At 45.8% G+C, this 18,464-nt stretch overlaps 1 protein-coding gene across 1 annotated transcript in view; it reads left to right on the top strand.

Moving 5' to 3' along the window:
* The window catches only part of LOC125457465 (probable G-protein coupled receptor 139), a 32,733-nt gene extending 14,965 nt beyond the window's left edge, over window positions 1-17,768 (top strand). The window contains exon 2 of the mRNA XM_048541661.2: window positions 16,891-17,768. Coding sequence (XP_048397618.1) covers window positions 16,891-17,768 — 878 coding nt within the window. The remainder of the gene's footprint in view (window positions 1-16,890) is intronic.
* The last annotated feature ends 696 nt before the right edge of the window (window positions 17,769-18,464 follow it).

The raw sequence follows: 18,464 nt of genomic DNA, 5'->3' as shown, positions 1-18,464 counted from the left end.
CATCTTTGATCACTGTCCACTTTATCTTCCAACTGGTATAACCTGATCTTATTGACTCTATAGACCAAGAAAGTCACCTGGGGTGGTCTGAAACACTCATATTTTCCCTCCTGAAGTGTACAATCACCTGGGAGAAATGTCTAGGGACTATGTCCGAGTTCTCTAATTGGTCTTTCCTGTTATAAGCACGTTACTTAGATAAATGGACACCTTGGGTAGACCGAATTGAAAAATATTGAGCCAGTCTAGATGAGTCTTTCTCAACTAATTTAGTCCCCACAAGCTTGGGCCTGAGCCTTTCACGACAAACAGTTGTAATTGAACCAACTGATTCTCAACAAAGAACAAAGAAACCTACAGCACAGGAACAGGCGCTTCAGCCCTCCAAGCCTGCGCCGATCAAGATCCTCTGTCTAACCTGTCATCTATTTTCTAACGGTCTGTGTCCATTTGCTCCCAGCCCATCCATGTACCTGTCCAAATATATCTTACAAGACACTAATGTGTCTGCATCTACCACCTCCACTGGCAACCAAATTACCAGTTCAGCAAACAAATCAACAACCTCATCCACAGCCCGAGCTACAAGCCTTCCCAAAAAAGTGTAAAGTGGACAGTATGTTTAATGAGATGGCCACACCATAAATGATGGTGGCACAAGCTGGAAGGGAAGGGGTGACCATCAGAGTAAAAGACTCAGGAAGGAATTGCAGGAGTCCCTTGTGATTGTCTTCCTCTCAAGCAGATATACCAATTTGGATACTATTGGGATTATGGCCTCTCAAGGAATGGAGTACTCCCAGTTGCATATAATCATGAGCGTCTCTTATTCTATCAGAGAAGGTGATGAAAAAAATAAGTGGCAGGGCTACTGTGATAGAGATTCGATAGTAAGGGGTATAGACAGTCTCATCTGTGGCTGCAGATATGTGTGCAACACATATGGGTATCAATGACATAGGTAAACAATGTGATGGGGACATGAAAGCGGAATATAAGAAGTTAGGAATGAATTTGAAATGTAAGAACTCAAATGTCATAATCTCAGAATTCCTTCCAGTACCACATCTGGCAAAAGCAGGAATGAGAAGATAGATCTGATGAATGGCCTCCATTGTTGAGCAGCGGGAGTCAGGAGAGAGTATGAGGGGTCTGCTGGGAAGGTTGACTAGGACTGGACACAGGGCGGCTGAGTAAGTGAGGTAATGTATTTGGACGGTTGCTTTACCCAAAACAGTACTTTGGTAGTGTCTCCCACCCATCCTCCTCCTCTATCCATTAAGAAAGTTCTGAGCACTGATTTGGTAAGGTTATGAGATGTTTTTTCCTCAATAATCTGTTTGGAAATTCGGAACAGTGGGAATGGATGTTAGGGTATTTGCATGCTCCGCCTGGAGAATGTGGGAGGTAAGGGTCACCACTACTGTCCCTGCTGACTTCATCTGCAGGAAGTGCACCCAACTCCAGCTGCTCGAAAACTGCGTTAGGGAACTGGAGCTGGAGCTGGACGAACTTCGGATCATTCGGAAGGCTGAGGGGGTAATTGAGAGGAGTTACAGGGAGGTAGTCACACCTCAGGTACAGGATAAAGGTAGATGGGTTACAGTCAGGGGACAGAAAGGGAACAGGCAGACAGAGTATGGATCCCCTGTGGCCATTCCCCTCAATAACAAATATTCCATTCTGGAGAATATTGGGGTAATGACTTACCAAGGGTAAGCCATGGGGTACAGATCTCTGGCACAGAGCCTGTCCCTGTTGCTCAGAAGGGAAGGGGGGAGTGGAGGAGTGCATCAGTCACTGGGGACTCCATAGTTTGGGGGACAGATAGGAGATTCTGTGGGAATGAGAGAGACTCGCGGTTGGTGTGTTACCTCCCAGGTGCCAGGGTCTATGATGTCTCGGATCATGTTTTCGCGATTCTTAAGGGGGAGGGGGAGCAGATCCAAGTTGTGGTCCACATAGGCACCAACAGCATCGATAGGAAAAGGGATGGGGATGTAAAGCAGAAATTCAAGGAGCTAGGGTGGAAGCTAGAGCTAGAACAAGCAGAGTTGTTATCTTTGGTTTGTTACCCGTGCCATGTGCTAGCGAAGCGAGGAATAGGGAGAGAGAGCAGTTGAACACGTGGCTACAGGAATGGTGCAGGAGGGAGGGATTCAGATACCTGGATAATTGGGGCTCATTTCGGGGTAGGTGCGACCTCTACAAATAGGATGGTCTACACCTGAACCAGAGGGGCACCAATATCCTGGGGAGGGGGGATGTTTGCTAATGCTCTTCGGGAGGGTTTAAACTAATTCAGCAGGGCGATGGGAACCTGAATTGTAACTCCAGTGGACAGGAGCTTGAGAGTAGTGAGGTCATGATTAAGGTTTCAAGGTCGCAGGAGTGTACCGGCCGACAGGAAGGTGGTTTGCAGCGTGCCTACTTCAATGCCAGGAGCATCCGGAATAAGGTGGGTGAACTTGCAGCATGGATTGGTACCTGGTATTTTGATGTTGTGGCCATTTCAGAGACATGGATAGAGCAGAGACAGGAATGGTTGTTGCAGGCTCCAGGGTTTAGATGTTTCAGTAAGATCAGAGAAGGTGGTAAAAGAGGGAGAAGGATGAGAGGGGATCTGATTGAGACGTATAAGATTATTAAGGGATTGGACACTCTGGAGGCAGGAAGCATGTTTCCGCTGATGGGTGAGTCCGGAACCAGAGGACACAGTCTAAAAATAAGCGGTAGGCCATTTAGAACAGTGTTGAGGAAAAACTTCTTCACCCAGAGAGTGGTGGAGATATGGAATGCTCTGCCCCAGAAGGCAGTGGAGGCCAACTCTCTGGATACTTTCAAGAAAGAGATAGATCGAGTTCTTAAAGATAGTGGAATCAAGGGTTATGGGGATAAAGCAGGATCAGGATACTGATTGTGGATGATCAGCCATGATCATAATGAATGGTGGTGCTGGCTCGAAGGGCCGAATTGCCTACTCCAGCACCTATTGTCTATTGTCTATTGGCATTGTTAGACAAGGACAGTATTACAGTGGCAGAAAGGACATTTGATGAGGACTTGTCTACTGAGGTAGTGTGGGCTGAGGTTAGAAACAGGAAAGGAAAGGTCACCCTGTTGGGAGTTTTCCAAACGCCTACAAAATGTCCCAGAGATTAAAGGAAAGGATTGCAAAGATGATTCTGGATAGGAGCGAAAGTAACAGGGTAGTTGTTATGGGGGACTTTAACTTTCCAAATATTGACTGGAAATGCTATAGTTTGAGTACTTTTGATGGGTCAGTTTTTGTCCAATGTGTGCAGCAGGGTTTCCTGACATAGAATGGAGATAGGCCAACAAGAGGTGAGGCCACATTGGATTTGGTAGTGGGTAATGTACCAGGCCAAGTGTTAGATTTGGATGTAGGTGAGCACTTTGGTGATAGTGGCCACAATTTGGTTACGATTACTTTAACGATGGAAAGGGATAGATATATACCGCCGGGTAAGAGTTACAGCTGAGGGCAAGGACATTCTGAGGTGATTAGGATAGATCCATTGGATGGTGAAGGAAATTGCAGGGGCTGGGTACAATTGAAATGTCGAGCTTGTTCAAGGAATAGCTACTGCGTGTCCTTGATAAGCATGTACCTGTCAGGCAGGGAGGAAGTGGTTGAGCGAGAGGGAACTGTGGTTGACTAAAGAAGTTGAATCTCTTGTCAAGAGGGAGAAGGAGGCTCTTGTAAAGGTGAGGCATGAAGGCTCAGTTAGGGCTCTTGAGAGTTACAAGTTTGCCAGGAAGGACCTAAAGAGAGAGCTAAAAAGAGCCAGGAGCGAACATGAGACGTCGTTGGCAGGTAGGATCAAGGAAAACCCTAAAACTTTATATAGGTATGTCAGGTATAAAAGAATGTCGAGACTAAGTTTAGGACCAGTCAAGGACAGTTGTGCGTGGAGTCCGAAGAGATAGGAGAGGCTCTAAATGAATATTTTTCGTCAGTATTCACACAGGAAAAAAGACAATGTTGGCAAGGAGAGTATATCAGAATTCCTACAGTGTGGAAACAGGGCCTTCAGCCCAACAAGTCCACACTGAATCTTGGAGCATTCCACCCAGACCCATCATCCTACAACCCACCTAACCTACGCCTCCCTGAACACTATGGGCAATTTAGCAAGGCCAATCCACCTACCCCACACATCTTTGGACTGTGGGAGAAAACTGCAGCACCCAGAGGAAACCCTTGCAGACACAGGGCGAATGTGCAAACTCCACACAGACAGTTGCCCGAGGCTGTAATTGAACCCAGGTCCCTGATGCTGCGAGGCAGCAGTACTATCCATTGAGCCACCATGCTGCCCTATTGAGATATAGGCTACTAGACTAGATGGGATTGAGGTTCATAAGAAGAAGGTGTTTGCAATTCTGAAAAGTGTCAAAATAGATAAGTCGCTGGGCCAGATGGGGTTTACCCTAGGATTCTCTGGGAAGCTAGGGAGGAGCTTGCAGAGCCTTTGGATTTGATCTTTATGTTGTCATTGTCCACAGGAATAGAGCCAGAAGACTGGAGGATAGCAAATGTTGTCCCCTTGTTCAAGAAGGGGAGGAGAGACAACCCTGGTAATTATAGACCTGTGAGCCTTACTTTGGTTGTGGGTAAAGTATTGGAGAGGATTATAAGAGATAGGATTTATAATCATTTCTGGTTGCAGCAGCAGCGCGAGCGGGAGCTTGGACCAGGGGCCTGTCAGGAAGCCGAGCAGGAGCGGACATGGGACTGCTGAGTAAGTGAGGTAATATATTTGTGTAAGATAATAAAATGTGAGGCTGGATGAACACAGCAGGCCAAGCAGCATCTCAGGAGCACAAAAGCTGACGTTTCGGGCCTAGACCCTTCATCAGAGAGCTCTAGGCCCGAAACGTCAGCTTTTGTGCTCCTGAGATGCTGCTTGGCCTGCTATGTTCATCCAGCCTCACATTTTATTATCTTGGAATTCTCCAGCATCTGCAGTTCCCATTATCTCTAATATATTTGTGTGTTGCGTTAACCGAAACACTACTCGGGTAGTGTCTCCCACCCATCCTCCTCCTCTAACCAAAAAAAAGGTTCTGTGTGCCAGAAGGTGAGTAGTTTATTTTTAATTCTTTATTTTTCAACAGCCTCTTTGGGAATTTAGAATAATGGGAACGGAGGCCAGGGCAGTTGAATATTCCCCCTGCAGAATGTGGGAGATAAGGGTCACCACGAGTGTCCCTGCTGACTACATCTGCGGGAAGTGCACCCAACTCCAGCTCCACGAAAACTGCGTTAAGGAACTGAAGCTGGAGCTGGATGAACTTCGGATCATTCAGGAGGCAGAGGGGTTTATTGAGAGGAGTTAGAGGGAGGTAGTCACTCCTCAGGTACAAGAAAATGGCCAGATGGGTTACAGCCAGGGGACAGAAAGGGAATTGGCAGGCAGATTAGGGATCCCCTGTGACCATTCCCCTCAACAATAAGTATGCGATTTTGGATACTGTTGGGGGGGACAACTTACCAGGGGAAAGCAGCAGGGCAGAGGTTTCTGGCGCAGAGCCTGTCCCTGCTGCTCAGAAGGGAAGGGGGAAGAGGAGCAGAGCAGTAGTCATTGGGGTCTCCATAGTTAGGGAGACAGGTTGGAGATTCTGTGGGGATGAGAGAGACTCATGGTTGGTGTGTTGCCTCCCAGGTGCCGGGGTGCGTGATGTCTCTGATCGTGTTTTTGGGATCCTTAAGGGGGAGGGGAAGCAGCCCCAAGTCGTGGTCCACTTAGGCATCAATAACATAGGTAGGAAGAGAGATGGGGATTTAAGGCAGAAATTCAGGGAGCTAGGATGGAAGCTTAGAGCTAGGACGAACAGAGTTGTTGTCACTGGTTTGTTGCCCATGCCACATGCTAGTGAGACGAGGAATAGGGAGAGAGAGGAGTTGAACACGTGGCTACAGGGATGGTGCAGGAAGGAGGGTTTTGGATTCTTGGATAATTAGGGCTCTTTCTGGGGTACGTGGGACCTCTACAAGCAGGATGGTCTTCACCTGAACCAGAGGGGTACCGATGTGTGTCTACTTCAACGCCAGGAGCATCCAGAATAAGGTGGGAGAACTTGCAGCATGGGCTGGTACCTGGGACTTCCATGTTGTGGCCATTTCGGAGACATGGATAGAATAGGGACAGGAATGGTTGTTGCAGGTTCCGGGATTTAGATGTTTCAGTAAGAGCAGAGAAGATGGTAAAACAGGGGGAGGTGTGGCATTGTTGGCCAAGGACAGTATTTCAGTTGCAGAAAGGATGTTTGGGGACTCGTCAACTGAGGTAGTATGGGCTGAGGTTAGAAACAGGAAAGGAGAGGTTGCCCTGTTAGGAGTTTTCAAAGGCCTCCGAATAGTCCCAGATACGTAGGGGAAAGGACAGCAAAGATGATTCTCGATAGGAGTGAGAGAGACAGGGTAGTTGTCATGGGGGTCTTCAACTTTCCAAATATTGACTGGGAACACTATAGTTCGAGTACTATAGATGGGTCAGTTTTTGTCTAGTGTGTGCAGGAGGGCTTCCTGTCACAGTATTTAGACAGGCCAACAAGGGGCAAAGCCACATGAGATTTGGTACTGGGTAATGAGCCTGGCCAGGTGTTAGATTTGGAAGTAGGTGAGCACTTTTGTGATAGCGATCACAATTCTGTTTTGTTTACTTTAGTGATGGAAAGGGACAGGTGTATACCACTGGGCAAGAGTTATAGCTGGGGGAAAGGCAATTATGCTGAGATGAGGCAAGATTTATGGAGCATAGGATGGGGAAGGAAACTGCAGGGGATGGGCACATTGGAAATGTGGAGCTTATTCAAGGAAAAGCTCCTGTGTGTCCTAGATAAGTATGTACCTGTCAGGCAGGGAGGAAGCTGTAGAGCGTGGGAGCCGTGGTTTACGAAGAAAGTGGAATCTCTGGTCAAGAGAAAGAAGAAGGCTTATGTTAGGATGAGAGGTGAAAGCTCAGTTAGGGTGCTTGAAGGTTACAAGGTAGCCAGGAAAGACCTAAAGAGAGAGTTCAGAAGAGCCAGGAGGAGACATGAGAAGTTGCTGGCGGATAGGATCAGGGTAAACCCTGAGGCTTTCTATAGGCAGATAAGGAATAAAAGAATGACGAGAGTAAGATTAGGGCCAATCAAGGATAATAGTGGGAAGTTGTGCGTGGAGTCAGTGGAAATAGGGGAAGCACTAAATGAATATTTTTCAACAGTATTCACTCTAGAAAACGACAATGTTGTCATGGAGAATACTGAGGCACAGGCTACTAGACTACGTGGGATTGAGGTTCACAAGGAAGAGGTATTAGAAATCCTACAGAGTGTGAAGATAGATAAGTCCCCTGGGCTCGATGGGATTTATCCTAGGATCCTCTGGGAAGCCAGTGAGGAGATTGCTGAGCCTTTAGCATTGATCTTTAACTCATCATTGTCTAGAGGAATAGTGCAGATGACTGGAGGATAGCAAATGTGGTTCCCCTGTTCAAGAAGGGGAGTGGAGACAACCCTGGCAATTATAGACCAGTGAGACTTACTTCAGTTGTTGATAAAGCGTTGGAAAAGGTTATAAGAGTTAGGATTTATAATCATCCAGAGAAGAATAATTAGATTAGGGAGAGTCAGCACGGTTTTGTGAAGGGTAGGTTGTGCCTCACAAACCTTATTGAGTTCTTTGAGAAGGTGACCAAACAGGTAGATGAGAGTAAACCGGTTGGTGTGGTGTATATGGCTTTCAGCAAGGCGTTCAATAAGGTGCCCCACAGTAGACTATTGTACAAAATGCGGAGGAATGGGATTGTGGGAGATATAGCAGTTTGGATCGGAAATTGGCTTGCTGAAAGAAGACAGAGGGTGGTAGTTGATGGGAAATGTTCATCCTGGAGACCAGTTACTAGTGGTGTACCACAAGGGTCGCTGTTGGGTCCATTGCTGTTTGTCATTTTTATATATGACTTGGATGAGGGCGTAGAAGGATGGGTTAGTAAATTTGCAGATGACACTCAGGTCGGTGGAGTTGTGGACAGTGACGAAGGATGCTGTACGTTGCAGAGAGACATAGATAAGCTGATGAGCTAGGCTGAGAGGTGGCAAATGAAGCTTAATGCGGACAAGTGTGAGGTGATGCACTTTGGTAGGAGTAACCGGAATGCAAATTACTGGCCTAATGGTAAGATTCTTGGTCGTATAGATGAGCAGTGAGATCTCGGTGTCCATGTACACAGATCCTTGAAAGTTGCCACCCAGGTTGACAGGGCTGTTAAGAAGGCATACAGTGTTTTAGCTTTTCTTAATAGAGGAATCGAGTTCTGGAACCAAGAGGTTATGCTGCAGCTGTAGAAAACTCTGGCGCGGCTGCACTTGGAGTATTGTGTACAGTTCTGGTCACTGCATTATAAGAAGGATGTGGAAGCTTGGGAAAGGGTGCAGAGGAGATTTACTAGGATGTTGCCTGGTATGAGGGGAACGTCTTATGAGGAAAGCCTGAGGAACTTGAGGCTGTTTTCATTGTAGAGAAGAAGGTTGAGAGATGACTTAATTGAGACATATAAAATAATCAGAGGGTTAGATAGGGTGGATCGGGAGAGCCTTTTTCCTAGGATGGTGACGGCGAGCATGAGGGGGCATAACTTTGAATTGAGGGGTGAAAGATATAGGACAGATGCCAGAGGTAGTTTCTTTCCACAGATTGTGGTAAGGGAATGGAACGCTTTGCCTGCAATAGTAGTAGATTTGCCAACTTTAAGTACATTTAAGTCGTCATTGGACAAGCATATGGATGTACATGGAATACTGTAGGTTAGATGGGCTTCAGATTGGTATGATAGGTCGGCACAACATCGAAGGCTGAACGGTCTGTACTGTGCTGTAATGTTCTATGTTCTATGTAGGAAGGAATAATTTGATTCGGGATAGGCAACAAGGTTTTGTGAAGGACAGGTCGTGGATCACAATACTTGTTGAGTTCTTTGAGATGGTGACCAAACAGATGGATGTGGGTAAAGTGATTGATGTGGTACATGTCGATTTCAGTCAAGCGTTTGATAAGGTTCCCCACGGTAAGCTATTGCAGAAAATACGGAGGCATGGGATTGAGAGTGATTTAGCAGTTTGGATCAGAAATTGGCTAGCTGTAAGAAGAAAGAGGGTGGTGATTGATGGGAAGTATTCATCCTGGAGCTCAGTTCCTAGTGGTGTACTGCAAGGATCTGTTTTGGGACCACTGCTGTTTGTCATTTTTATAAATGTCCTGGATGAGTGCACAGAAGAATGGGTTAGTAAATTTATGGATGACACTAAAGACGGTGGAGTTGTGGATAGTGCGGAAGGATGTTGCAGGTTACAAAGGGACATGGATAATTTGCAGAGCTGGGCTGAGAGGTGGCAAATGGAGTTTAAGGCGAAAAAGTGTGAGGTGATTCACTTTGGAAGGAGTAACAGGAATACAGGGTACTGGGCAAATGGTAAAATTCTTGGTAGAGTGGACGAGCAGAGGGAGGTCAGTGTCCATGTGCATAGATTCCTGAAAGTTTTCACCCAGATTGACAGGGTTGTTCAGAAGGCATGTGGTGTGTGAGGATTTATTGGCGAAGGGATTGAATTTCATAGAACATAGAACATAGAAAAGTACAGCACAGTACAGGCCCTTCGGCCCACGATGTTGTGCCATGGAATAATCCGAATCCAAAAATAAAATAACCTAACCTACATTCCCCTCAACTCACTGCTGTCCATGTGCATGTCCAGCAGTCGCTTAAATGTCACCAATGACTCCGCTTCCACGACTTCCACTGGTAAACTATTCCATGCGCTCACAACTCTCTGGGTGAAGAACCTCCCTCTGACGTCTCCTCTATACCTTCCTCCTAACACCTTAAAATTATGACCCCTCATGGCAGTCAATCCTGCCTTGGGGGAAAGTGTCTGGCTATCGACTCTATCCATGCCTCCCATTACCTCGTAAACCTCAATCAGGTCACCTCTCTTCCTCCTTCTCTCCAGAGAGAAAAGCCCGAGACCAGTCAACCTCTCCTCATAAGACAAGCCCTCCAGTCCAGGCAGCATCCTGGCAAACTTCCTTTGCACCCTCTCCAAACCCTCCACATCTTTCCATTAATAGGATGACCAGAACTGGACACAATATTCCAAGTGTGGTCTCACCAGGGTTTTGTAGAGCTGCAGCATAACCTCGCAGCTCTTAAACTCGATCCCCCTGTTAATGAAAGCCAAAACACCATATGCTTTCTTAATAACCTTATCCACTTGGGTGGCAACTTTGAGGAAGCTACGCACTTGAACACCAAGATCCCGCTGATCCTCCACGCTGCCGAGAATCCTGCCTTTAATCCTATATTCAGCATTTAAGTTCGACCTTCCAAAATGCATCACTTCACATTTATCCAGGTTGAACTCCATCTGTCATTTCTCAGCCCGGCTCTGCATACTGTCAATGTCTCGCTGAAGCCTGCAATAGCCCTCGATACAATCAACGGCACATCCAACCTTTGTGTCATCAGCAAACATACTAACCCACCCCTCAACCTCCTCATCCGAGTCATTTATAAAAACTACAAACAGCAGATGCCCAAGGACAGAGCCCTGTGGGACACCACTCAGCGCTGACCTCCAGGCAGAATACTTACCATCTACAACCACTCTGTGCCTCCTTTCAGCCAACCAATTCTGAATCCAGACAGCCAAATCACCCTGTATCCCATATCTCCTGACTTTATGAATGAGCCTGCCGAGGGGAACCTCATCAAATACCTTGCTGAAGCCCATGTACACCACAACCACTGCTCGACCCTCGTCAACCTGTCTCGTGACTTCCTCAAAGAACTCAATAAGATTCCCTTTCTTTAAAAGACGAACAACATTTGCCTGTCTCCAATCTTCCGGTATGACTCCCATGGAGAGTGAGGAAGCAAAGATCTTCGCCAACGGCTTAGCAACCTCCTTTCTCACTTCCCGGAGCAACCTAGGATAAATCTGGTCTGGCCCTGGGGACTTATCAATCTTAATGTTTGCCAAAATTCCAGCAAATCAACTTCCTCAAACTTGATCTGTTCAAGCCTGTTTTCCTGCTCCTCAAAGTTCTCATTCACAACAAGGTCCCTTTCCTTCGTGAAAACCGATGCAAAAAACACACTTAGGGCTTCCCCTATCTGCTCAGACTCCACGCACAAGTTCCCCACGCTATCCCTGATTGGCCCTACCTTCTCACTGATCATTCTCTTATTCCTCACGTATGAGTAAAATGCCTTCTGGTTCTCCCTAATCCTTCCTGCCAAGCCTTTTTCATGGCCCCTCCTGGCCCTCTTCAGTCCACTTTTGAGCTCCTTCCGAGCAAGCCTGTAATCCTCTAAAGCTGTGCTAGACCCTTGCTTCCTCCACCTTACGTAAGCTGCCTTTTTCTTTTTGACAAGAAGCACCTCTGTACCCGTCATCCAAGGCTCCTGAGTCTTACCCCTTCTTACCTGTCTCAGAGGAACAAATTTATACATCACTCGCAACAACTGCTCCTTAAACAGCCTCAAAGATGTCTGCTGCGCCCTTTCTGTGGAACAATTGCTCCCAATCTGTACTTCCCAACTCCTGTCTGATAGCGCCATAATTTCCTTTACCCCAGTTAAATATCTTCCCCTGGTAACTATTCCTTTCCCTCTCCAGGGCTATGGTAAATGTGAGGCTGTTGTGGTCACTGTCGCCAAAGTGTTCCACCACGAGATCTGACACCTGTCCTGGCTCATTGCCGAGCACCAAATCCAAAATGGCCTCCCCCCTCGTCGGCCTGTCCATATACTGAGTAAGGAAACCCTCCTGAACACACCTGACAAAAACGGCTCTATCCAAACCATCTGCACTGAGGAAGTTCCAATCAATATTGGGAAAGTTGAAGTCACCCATAACCACAACCCTGCTACGTTTGCACTTTTCAACAATCTGCCGGCCAATGAGTTCTTCAATCTTCCTACTGCTATTTGGGGGTCTGTAGAAAGCCCCCAATGAGGCGACTGCTTCCTTGCTGTTCCTAACTTCCACCCATACTGACTCAGTCGTTAAACCTTCCTCAGCAACCTCAGCCCATACCACCTCAGTAGACGAGACCTCATCAAATGTTCTTGAGCCACCATTATATGTCCTTGACCAACAAAGCCACACCTCCCCCTCTTTTACCACCTTCCCTAACCTTCATGAAAGATCTAAACCCTGGAACCTGCAACATCCATTCCTGACCCTGCTCTATCCTTGTCTCCAAAATGGCCACGACATCGAAGTCCCAGGTACTTATCCATGCTGCAAGCTCACCTACCTTATGCTGGATACTCCTGGTATTGACGTAGACACATTTCAAACCAGCTTGCTGTCTGCCAGCGCTCTCCTGTGGCAGTGAGGTCCTGTCCATGTCCCCCCTACGCTCATCCTCCTCTGTACTAGGACTACACCTCAGTTTTCCATCCCCCTTCTGAGCTAGTTTAAATCCACCTGAATATCACTCGCAAATTTCACACCCAGGATATTAGTGCCCCTCTGGTTCAAGTGGAGACCGTCCTATTTGTAGAGGCCCCACCTTCCCCAGAATGAGCCGCAATTGTCCATGTACCTGAAGTCCTCCCTCCTGCACCATCCCTGCAGCCACATGTTCAGCTGAAATCTCTCCCTGTTCTTTGCCTCATTTTCACGTGTCATGGGAAACAAACCAGAGATGACCACCCTGTTTGTTCTAGCTCTCAGCTTCCACCCTAGCTCCCTGAAATCCTGCCTGACATCCCTATCCCTCTTTCTACCTATGTCATTGGTGCCTATGTGGACCACGACTTGGTGATGGTCACCCTCTCCCTTCAAGACCCCAAAGACACGATCCGAGACATCACGGACCCTGGCATCTGGGAGGCAACACAAGAACCGTGAGTCTCTTTCGTTCCCGGCAAACCTTCTATCAGTCCCTCTAAATAATGAGTACCCAATGACTGTCACTCTCTTCCTATCCCCCCTTCCCTTCTGTGCAAGGGGGACAGACTCTGTGCCAGAGACCTGCACCCTACTGCATGCCCCTGGTACGTCATCCACCCCCCCCCCCCCCCCCCCCACAACGGTATCTAAAACGGTACACTTATTTTTCAGGGGAACGACCACAGGGGATCCCTGCACTGACTGCTTTTTCCCCCTTCTAACAGTTACCCAGCTTTCTTCACGCTTAGGAGTAACTACTTTCCTGTAACTCTTGTCTATCACTGACTCTGCCTCCCGAATGATCACCTATATAGCTGAGGGATGTGAAAAAAAAGTCCGTCCCTTCCCAGAAACCTCTGCTCCGAGGTGCTGCTGCTGCACAAATAAATGGAAGGCTCCGACACTTGAGGTAGGCTATTTAAAGATTTAAAATCTCTGACTCACCGGCTTCCGACAGGCCCCTGGTCCAAGCTCCCGCTTGCATTGCTGTTGCACAAAGAAATGGATGGCTCCGACGCTCGAGATAAGCTTTTTAAAGATCTAAAATCTCTGACTCACCGTCTTACTGACAGGCCCCTGGTCCAAGCTTCTGCTCGCGGTGCTGCTGCAACCGGAACCAGGAGGTCATGTTACCACTGTACAAAACTCTGGTGTGGTCACACTTGGAGTATTGCGTAGAGTTTTGGTCACTGCATTATAAGAAGGTTGTGGAAGCTTTGGAAAGTGTGCAGAGGAGATTTACCAGAATGTTGCCTGGTATGGAGCGAAGGTCGAAAGAGGTAAGGCTGACAGACATGAAGCTGTTTTCGTTAGAGAGAAGAAGGTTAAGAGGTGACTTAATAGAATCATACAAGGTGATCAGAGGTGATGGTGATGGCGAGCACAAGGAGACATAGCTTTAAATTGAGAGGTGATAGATATAGGATAGATGTCAGAGGTAGGTTCTTTACTCAGAGAGTAGTAAGAGCATGGAATGCCCTGACTGCAACAGTAGTAGGCTTGCTAACTTTAAGGGCATTTAAATGGTCATTGGATAAACTTATGAATGATAATGGAATAGTAAAGGCTAGATGGGCTTCAGATTGGTTTCACAGGATGGCGCGATATCAAGGGCCAAAGGGCCTTTACTACGCTGTGATGTTCTATGTTCTATGAATGCGTGGCCGGAGAGTTGATGTACCAAAGAGAGGTTTATCTTCTTGAGACAGTGACACTGTTTCTGGGGAGGGTGAGAAAGTTTGTACCCGGGCAGAGTTGTGACAAATGTCTCATGGGGATTTTTACTAGTTTTGTTGGTGAGGTGCTATACGAGTTAGACAGAGGAATGGGAACCAAAGTGTAGGTTTAGAATGATCAAATTCAGATCAGGAAACAGGAGATAGAGCATTAGTTAGTGATGTAATCAGTGGCTTAGAAAAACAAAAGAGATCAGGATCAAAAATCACTCAGCAATACAAATTGATGGGATTGAAATGTTTATAATTCAGTGCAAGTAATATTACAAGCAAGGCAAGTGAAATAAGGGCACTGATGGACACATTGCAGCATGTGATCATTATTATACAGAAACCTGGTTAAAGGAGGGGCAATATTGGCAGATCAACATCCCTGGATATGAGGCTTTCAGGCAGGGTGGAGTGGTTGACACCAAGGAGGATGGAAGCGGTAATGGTTAAAGATCCATTTACAGCTGTCAGAACAGATGGCATACTGAACAAGTGAGCAAATGAGGCTAATGGATTGAGCTGATGGTGGTCATTGTCTGAGCTGGTGGTGGAGGCAAAGACTCTTAACACTTTCATAAAGGACGTGGGTCTGCACCTCAAGTGCTGTAAGCTGCAGGGCTAGGGTCCACCTGCAGGAAGATAGGTATTGAAAGTGCATCTGAGTGTCTTTAACTCCGCAAGAACTTAATGTTTGCAAATGGCTCCTTTCTGAGCCGTGCATCAAACATAGAACAATACCGGAAAAAAATTGACTTTTTAGCCTACAATATTGTGCCGAACATGACACTGAATTCAACTAAATCCTTCTGCCTGCCCTTGGTGCATGTCCTTCCATTCCTTTCAAATTCATGTGCTTATCTAAAAGTCTCCAAAATACCCCTAGAGTACTTGTCACCACCACCACCCCCGTATCACGTTTCACATTCCTACAACTCTGTGTGCAAAAAATTTACTCCTCCCACCTCTTTTGAACTTTCCCCCTCTCATCTTAAATTGATGCCCCCTTGCATCGCACATTTCTAATCTGGCCAGTAGATTTGACTATCAACGCCTACTACGCATTTCATAATTTTACAGTCTTCCATCAAGTCTACCCTCAGACTCCACTGCTACAGAAAAGATATCTGAGTTTATTTAGATCCTCCTTAGAGCTCCTGCCCTCTAATACTGGCAGCATCCTGGTTGAATCTTGTCTGCACCCTCTCCAAAGCCTCTATATCCTTCCTGTAGTGTGACAACCAAAACACAATACTCTAAGTCTGGCCTAACCAAAGTCTTAAAAAGTTACGATATTACACCCTGACTTGCACTCAAATGTAGGGGTGAGGAGATGGCCCAGTAGTATTATCATTGAACTGTTAATCTAGAGACCCAGACAACATCCTGGTGACCAGGTTCAAATCCTGCCTTGGCAGATAGTGGAATTTCAATTCAATAAATACCTGGAATTAAGAATCTAATGATGATTATCAGAGTAAAAACCTGTCTGGTTCACAAATTTTCTTTCTGGAAGGAAACTGCCTAACTTGGTCTGGCCTACATGTGGTTCCAGTTCCACTGCAATGTGGTTGATTCTGAACTGCCCTCTGGCCAATTAGGGATGAGAAATAAATGCTCCCTAGCCAATGGCACCCACATCCCATGAAGGAAGAAAGAAAAATAATTTCCCAACCAATAAAGGTAAGCATGCCATAAGCCTTCTTTGCTATCCTACCTACGTGTTTGGCCACTTTCAGCGAGCTGTGGACTTGAACCCCAAGATCCTTCTGTACATCAATGCTGCTCATTAACTGTACGCTTTTCCTTAACATTTGATCTCCCAAAGCATATCACCTCACACTTACACAGATTAAACTCCATCTGCCATTTCTCCACCCAAATCTGCAACTGATCTATGTCCTGCTGTATCCTTCGACAACCTTCTATCCTATCCACATGTCTACCAATCTTTGTATTGTCTGCAAACTTACTAACTCACACATCTACATTTTCATTTAAGTCATTTATATACATCACAATAACAGAGGTCCCAGTACAGATCCCTGCGGAACATTACAAGTCACAGATCTTCAATCTGAAAAGCACCCTTTCACCGCTACCATCTCTCCTCTACGAGCAAGCAAACTCTGAATTCATGCCGCCAAGTCACTGTGGATCCCTCATGAGCCTACCATGAGGAACCTTGTTGAAAGCCTTACTAAATTCCATGTAGACTACATCCATTGCTCTATCCTCTTCGATCACCTTTGTCACCTCCTCAAAAAATTCGATCAAGTTAGTAAGATCCTGCACAAAACCCTGCTAATTGTCCCTAATTAGGCCATGTTTTTCTAAATGTGCATAAATCCTATCCCTAAGAATACTCTCCAACAGCTTTCCAACCACTGAGTGAGGATCACTAGTTTATTGTTCCAGTAACCCAAAACATTAACTCTGATTTCTATCCATCGATGTTTCCAGAAATGCTGAGATTTTCTAGAAATGTCTTTGTTTGTTCCCTCATGCCACTCATCATCTGCTGTTGATCCTTCCTGTCTTTTGTAACATTCAATATGCTAAATCTCAAAATTAAATTGACTTTCTCAGCACCCCATGAATTTCTTGCCTCCTCTTTGTCTTTTCAATTGGTGTTTCATCGTGCAAATAAGGTGTGAATGAAATTCGTCATCTCCATGTCTTTCCTTTTTGGCAGCTAATCTGATGACCATACTTATACTGTCTCGAGGGAGCTGCGGTCTCTGCAGTTGTACAGGTCGGTATTTGATGTCCATGGCAGTGGCAGATTTTCTGGTGATCATCCTCTGTGTCATTATGAACTACTTGGGATCTCTCCACTTCCCCATCTCATTCCTCCACCATTACAATGTTTGCAGTCTTAACAGTATAGTAAATGCTGCAGTGGTGGATAGCTCAGTCTGGCTTACTGTCGCCTTCACCATTGATCGCTTCATCGCCATCTGTTGCCCAAAGTGGAAAGTGAGATATTGCACCGAGAAAACAGCAGCCTGGGTAATACTGACAATTTGCACAGTGAGCTTCTTGAGAAACATCCCACGCTACTTCACCTATGAACCTGATTACCTGCGTGGTCCATTTCCATTCTGCCGGCTTCGTAAGTTGTGTACCAATGTCCCTTGGGCAATATATTTGTGTCTGTGCACAGTCTTAACGCCACTTATTCCTTATGTGTCCATATTGTTTCTCAATGCACTGACCGTCAGACACATTCTTGTAGCCAGTCGAATCCGGAAGACATTGCGGAGTCAAAGCAACGATGGGAAACAATCTGACCCAGAGATGGAGAACCGTAGAAGGTCCATCATTCTGCTCTTTGCCATATCGGGCAATTTCATCATTCTGTGGATGACAAAGGTTGTTGTCTTTGTGCTTGAAGAGATGTTGCTGGAACTGAACTTCATGAATGCAATGATTCATGTTGGGGACATGTTAATGTATCTGAATTCCTGCACTAACACCTGTATTTATGCTCTCACCCAGGCTAAGTTCAGAGATGAGATTAAGCGAGTTGTGTCATATCCAATTAATCTTTTGCTGAAGATTATAAAATAGCAAAATAGAAGCAAAACTTGTTACCTTAATGGCTCCACTTCAGGGTCTTCTCACGGTGGCGGGTATGGGAGTGGGAATAAAGCAGAAGGATCAATTTGAATTAAGAAAATTCAATTCCATATAGACAATGCACAAAGGCTTCATGACTGCATTGGTGATAGAATTAAGCTTAAGGCTATGTTTATGGTTAGGCTTAGTTTTAGAGTTTGGGAAGAATTCACATTGATTGGGAACAGAATAATTGAAGTTAGAGTATTTGGGAATAATTGTCTGTGGGTCAGTTTCATGCACAAAACAAAATTGCCAAATGCTTTCACATCATCTATTATACATATCATTGGTCATTTTCACCTCTCCACCAACGAAAACGTATGAATCAGGAGTATGGTTAAATACGTTCCAATCATCTTGATAAGTGTGATGCTAAAAACTCTCAAGAAACTTGATGCCACTTTACTGAAACAGCATGTTTCATGGGTATTCCATTCACCACTTTCAATATTCACTCATGGTATGATAAATGTACAGATTTTGCATTGAATTCTATCTCCAAAGGTACAGCAGCAATTGATCAAGGTTTCTACAACATTGATAATAGGACACAAAGGGTCATGGTAGAAGGCTATTTGGCTGACTGAAGGCTGATGTCCAGTGGTGCATCACATGGATCATTATTGGGAACCCTAACTGTATGCT

This window comes from Stegostoma tigrinum, chromosome 14 (genome assembly GCF_030684315.1).
Source record: "Stegostoma tigrinum isolate sSteTig4 chromosome 14, sSteTig4.hap1, whole genome shotgun sequence".
In the NCBI taxonomy this organism is placed as follows: domain Eukaryota; kingdom Metazoa; phylum Chordata; class Chondrichthyes; order Orectolobiformes; family Stegostomatidae; genus Stegostoma; species Stegostoma tigrinum.
This window is presented reverse-complemented; position numbering and strand designations above follow the sequence as displayed.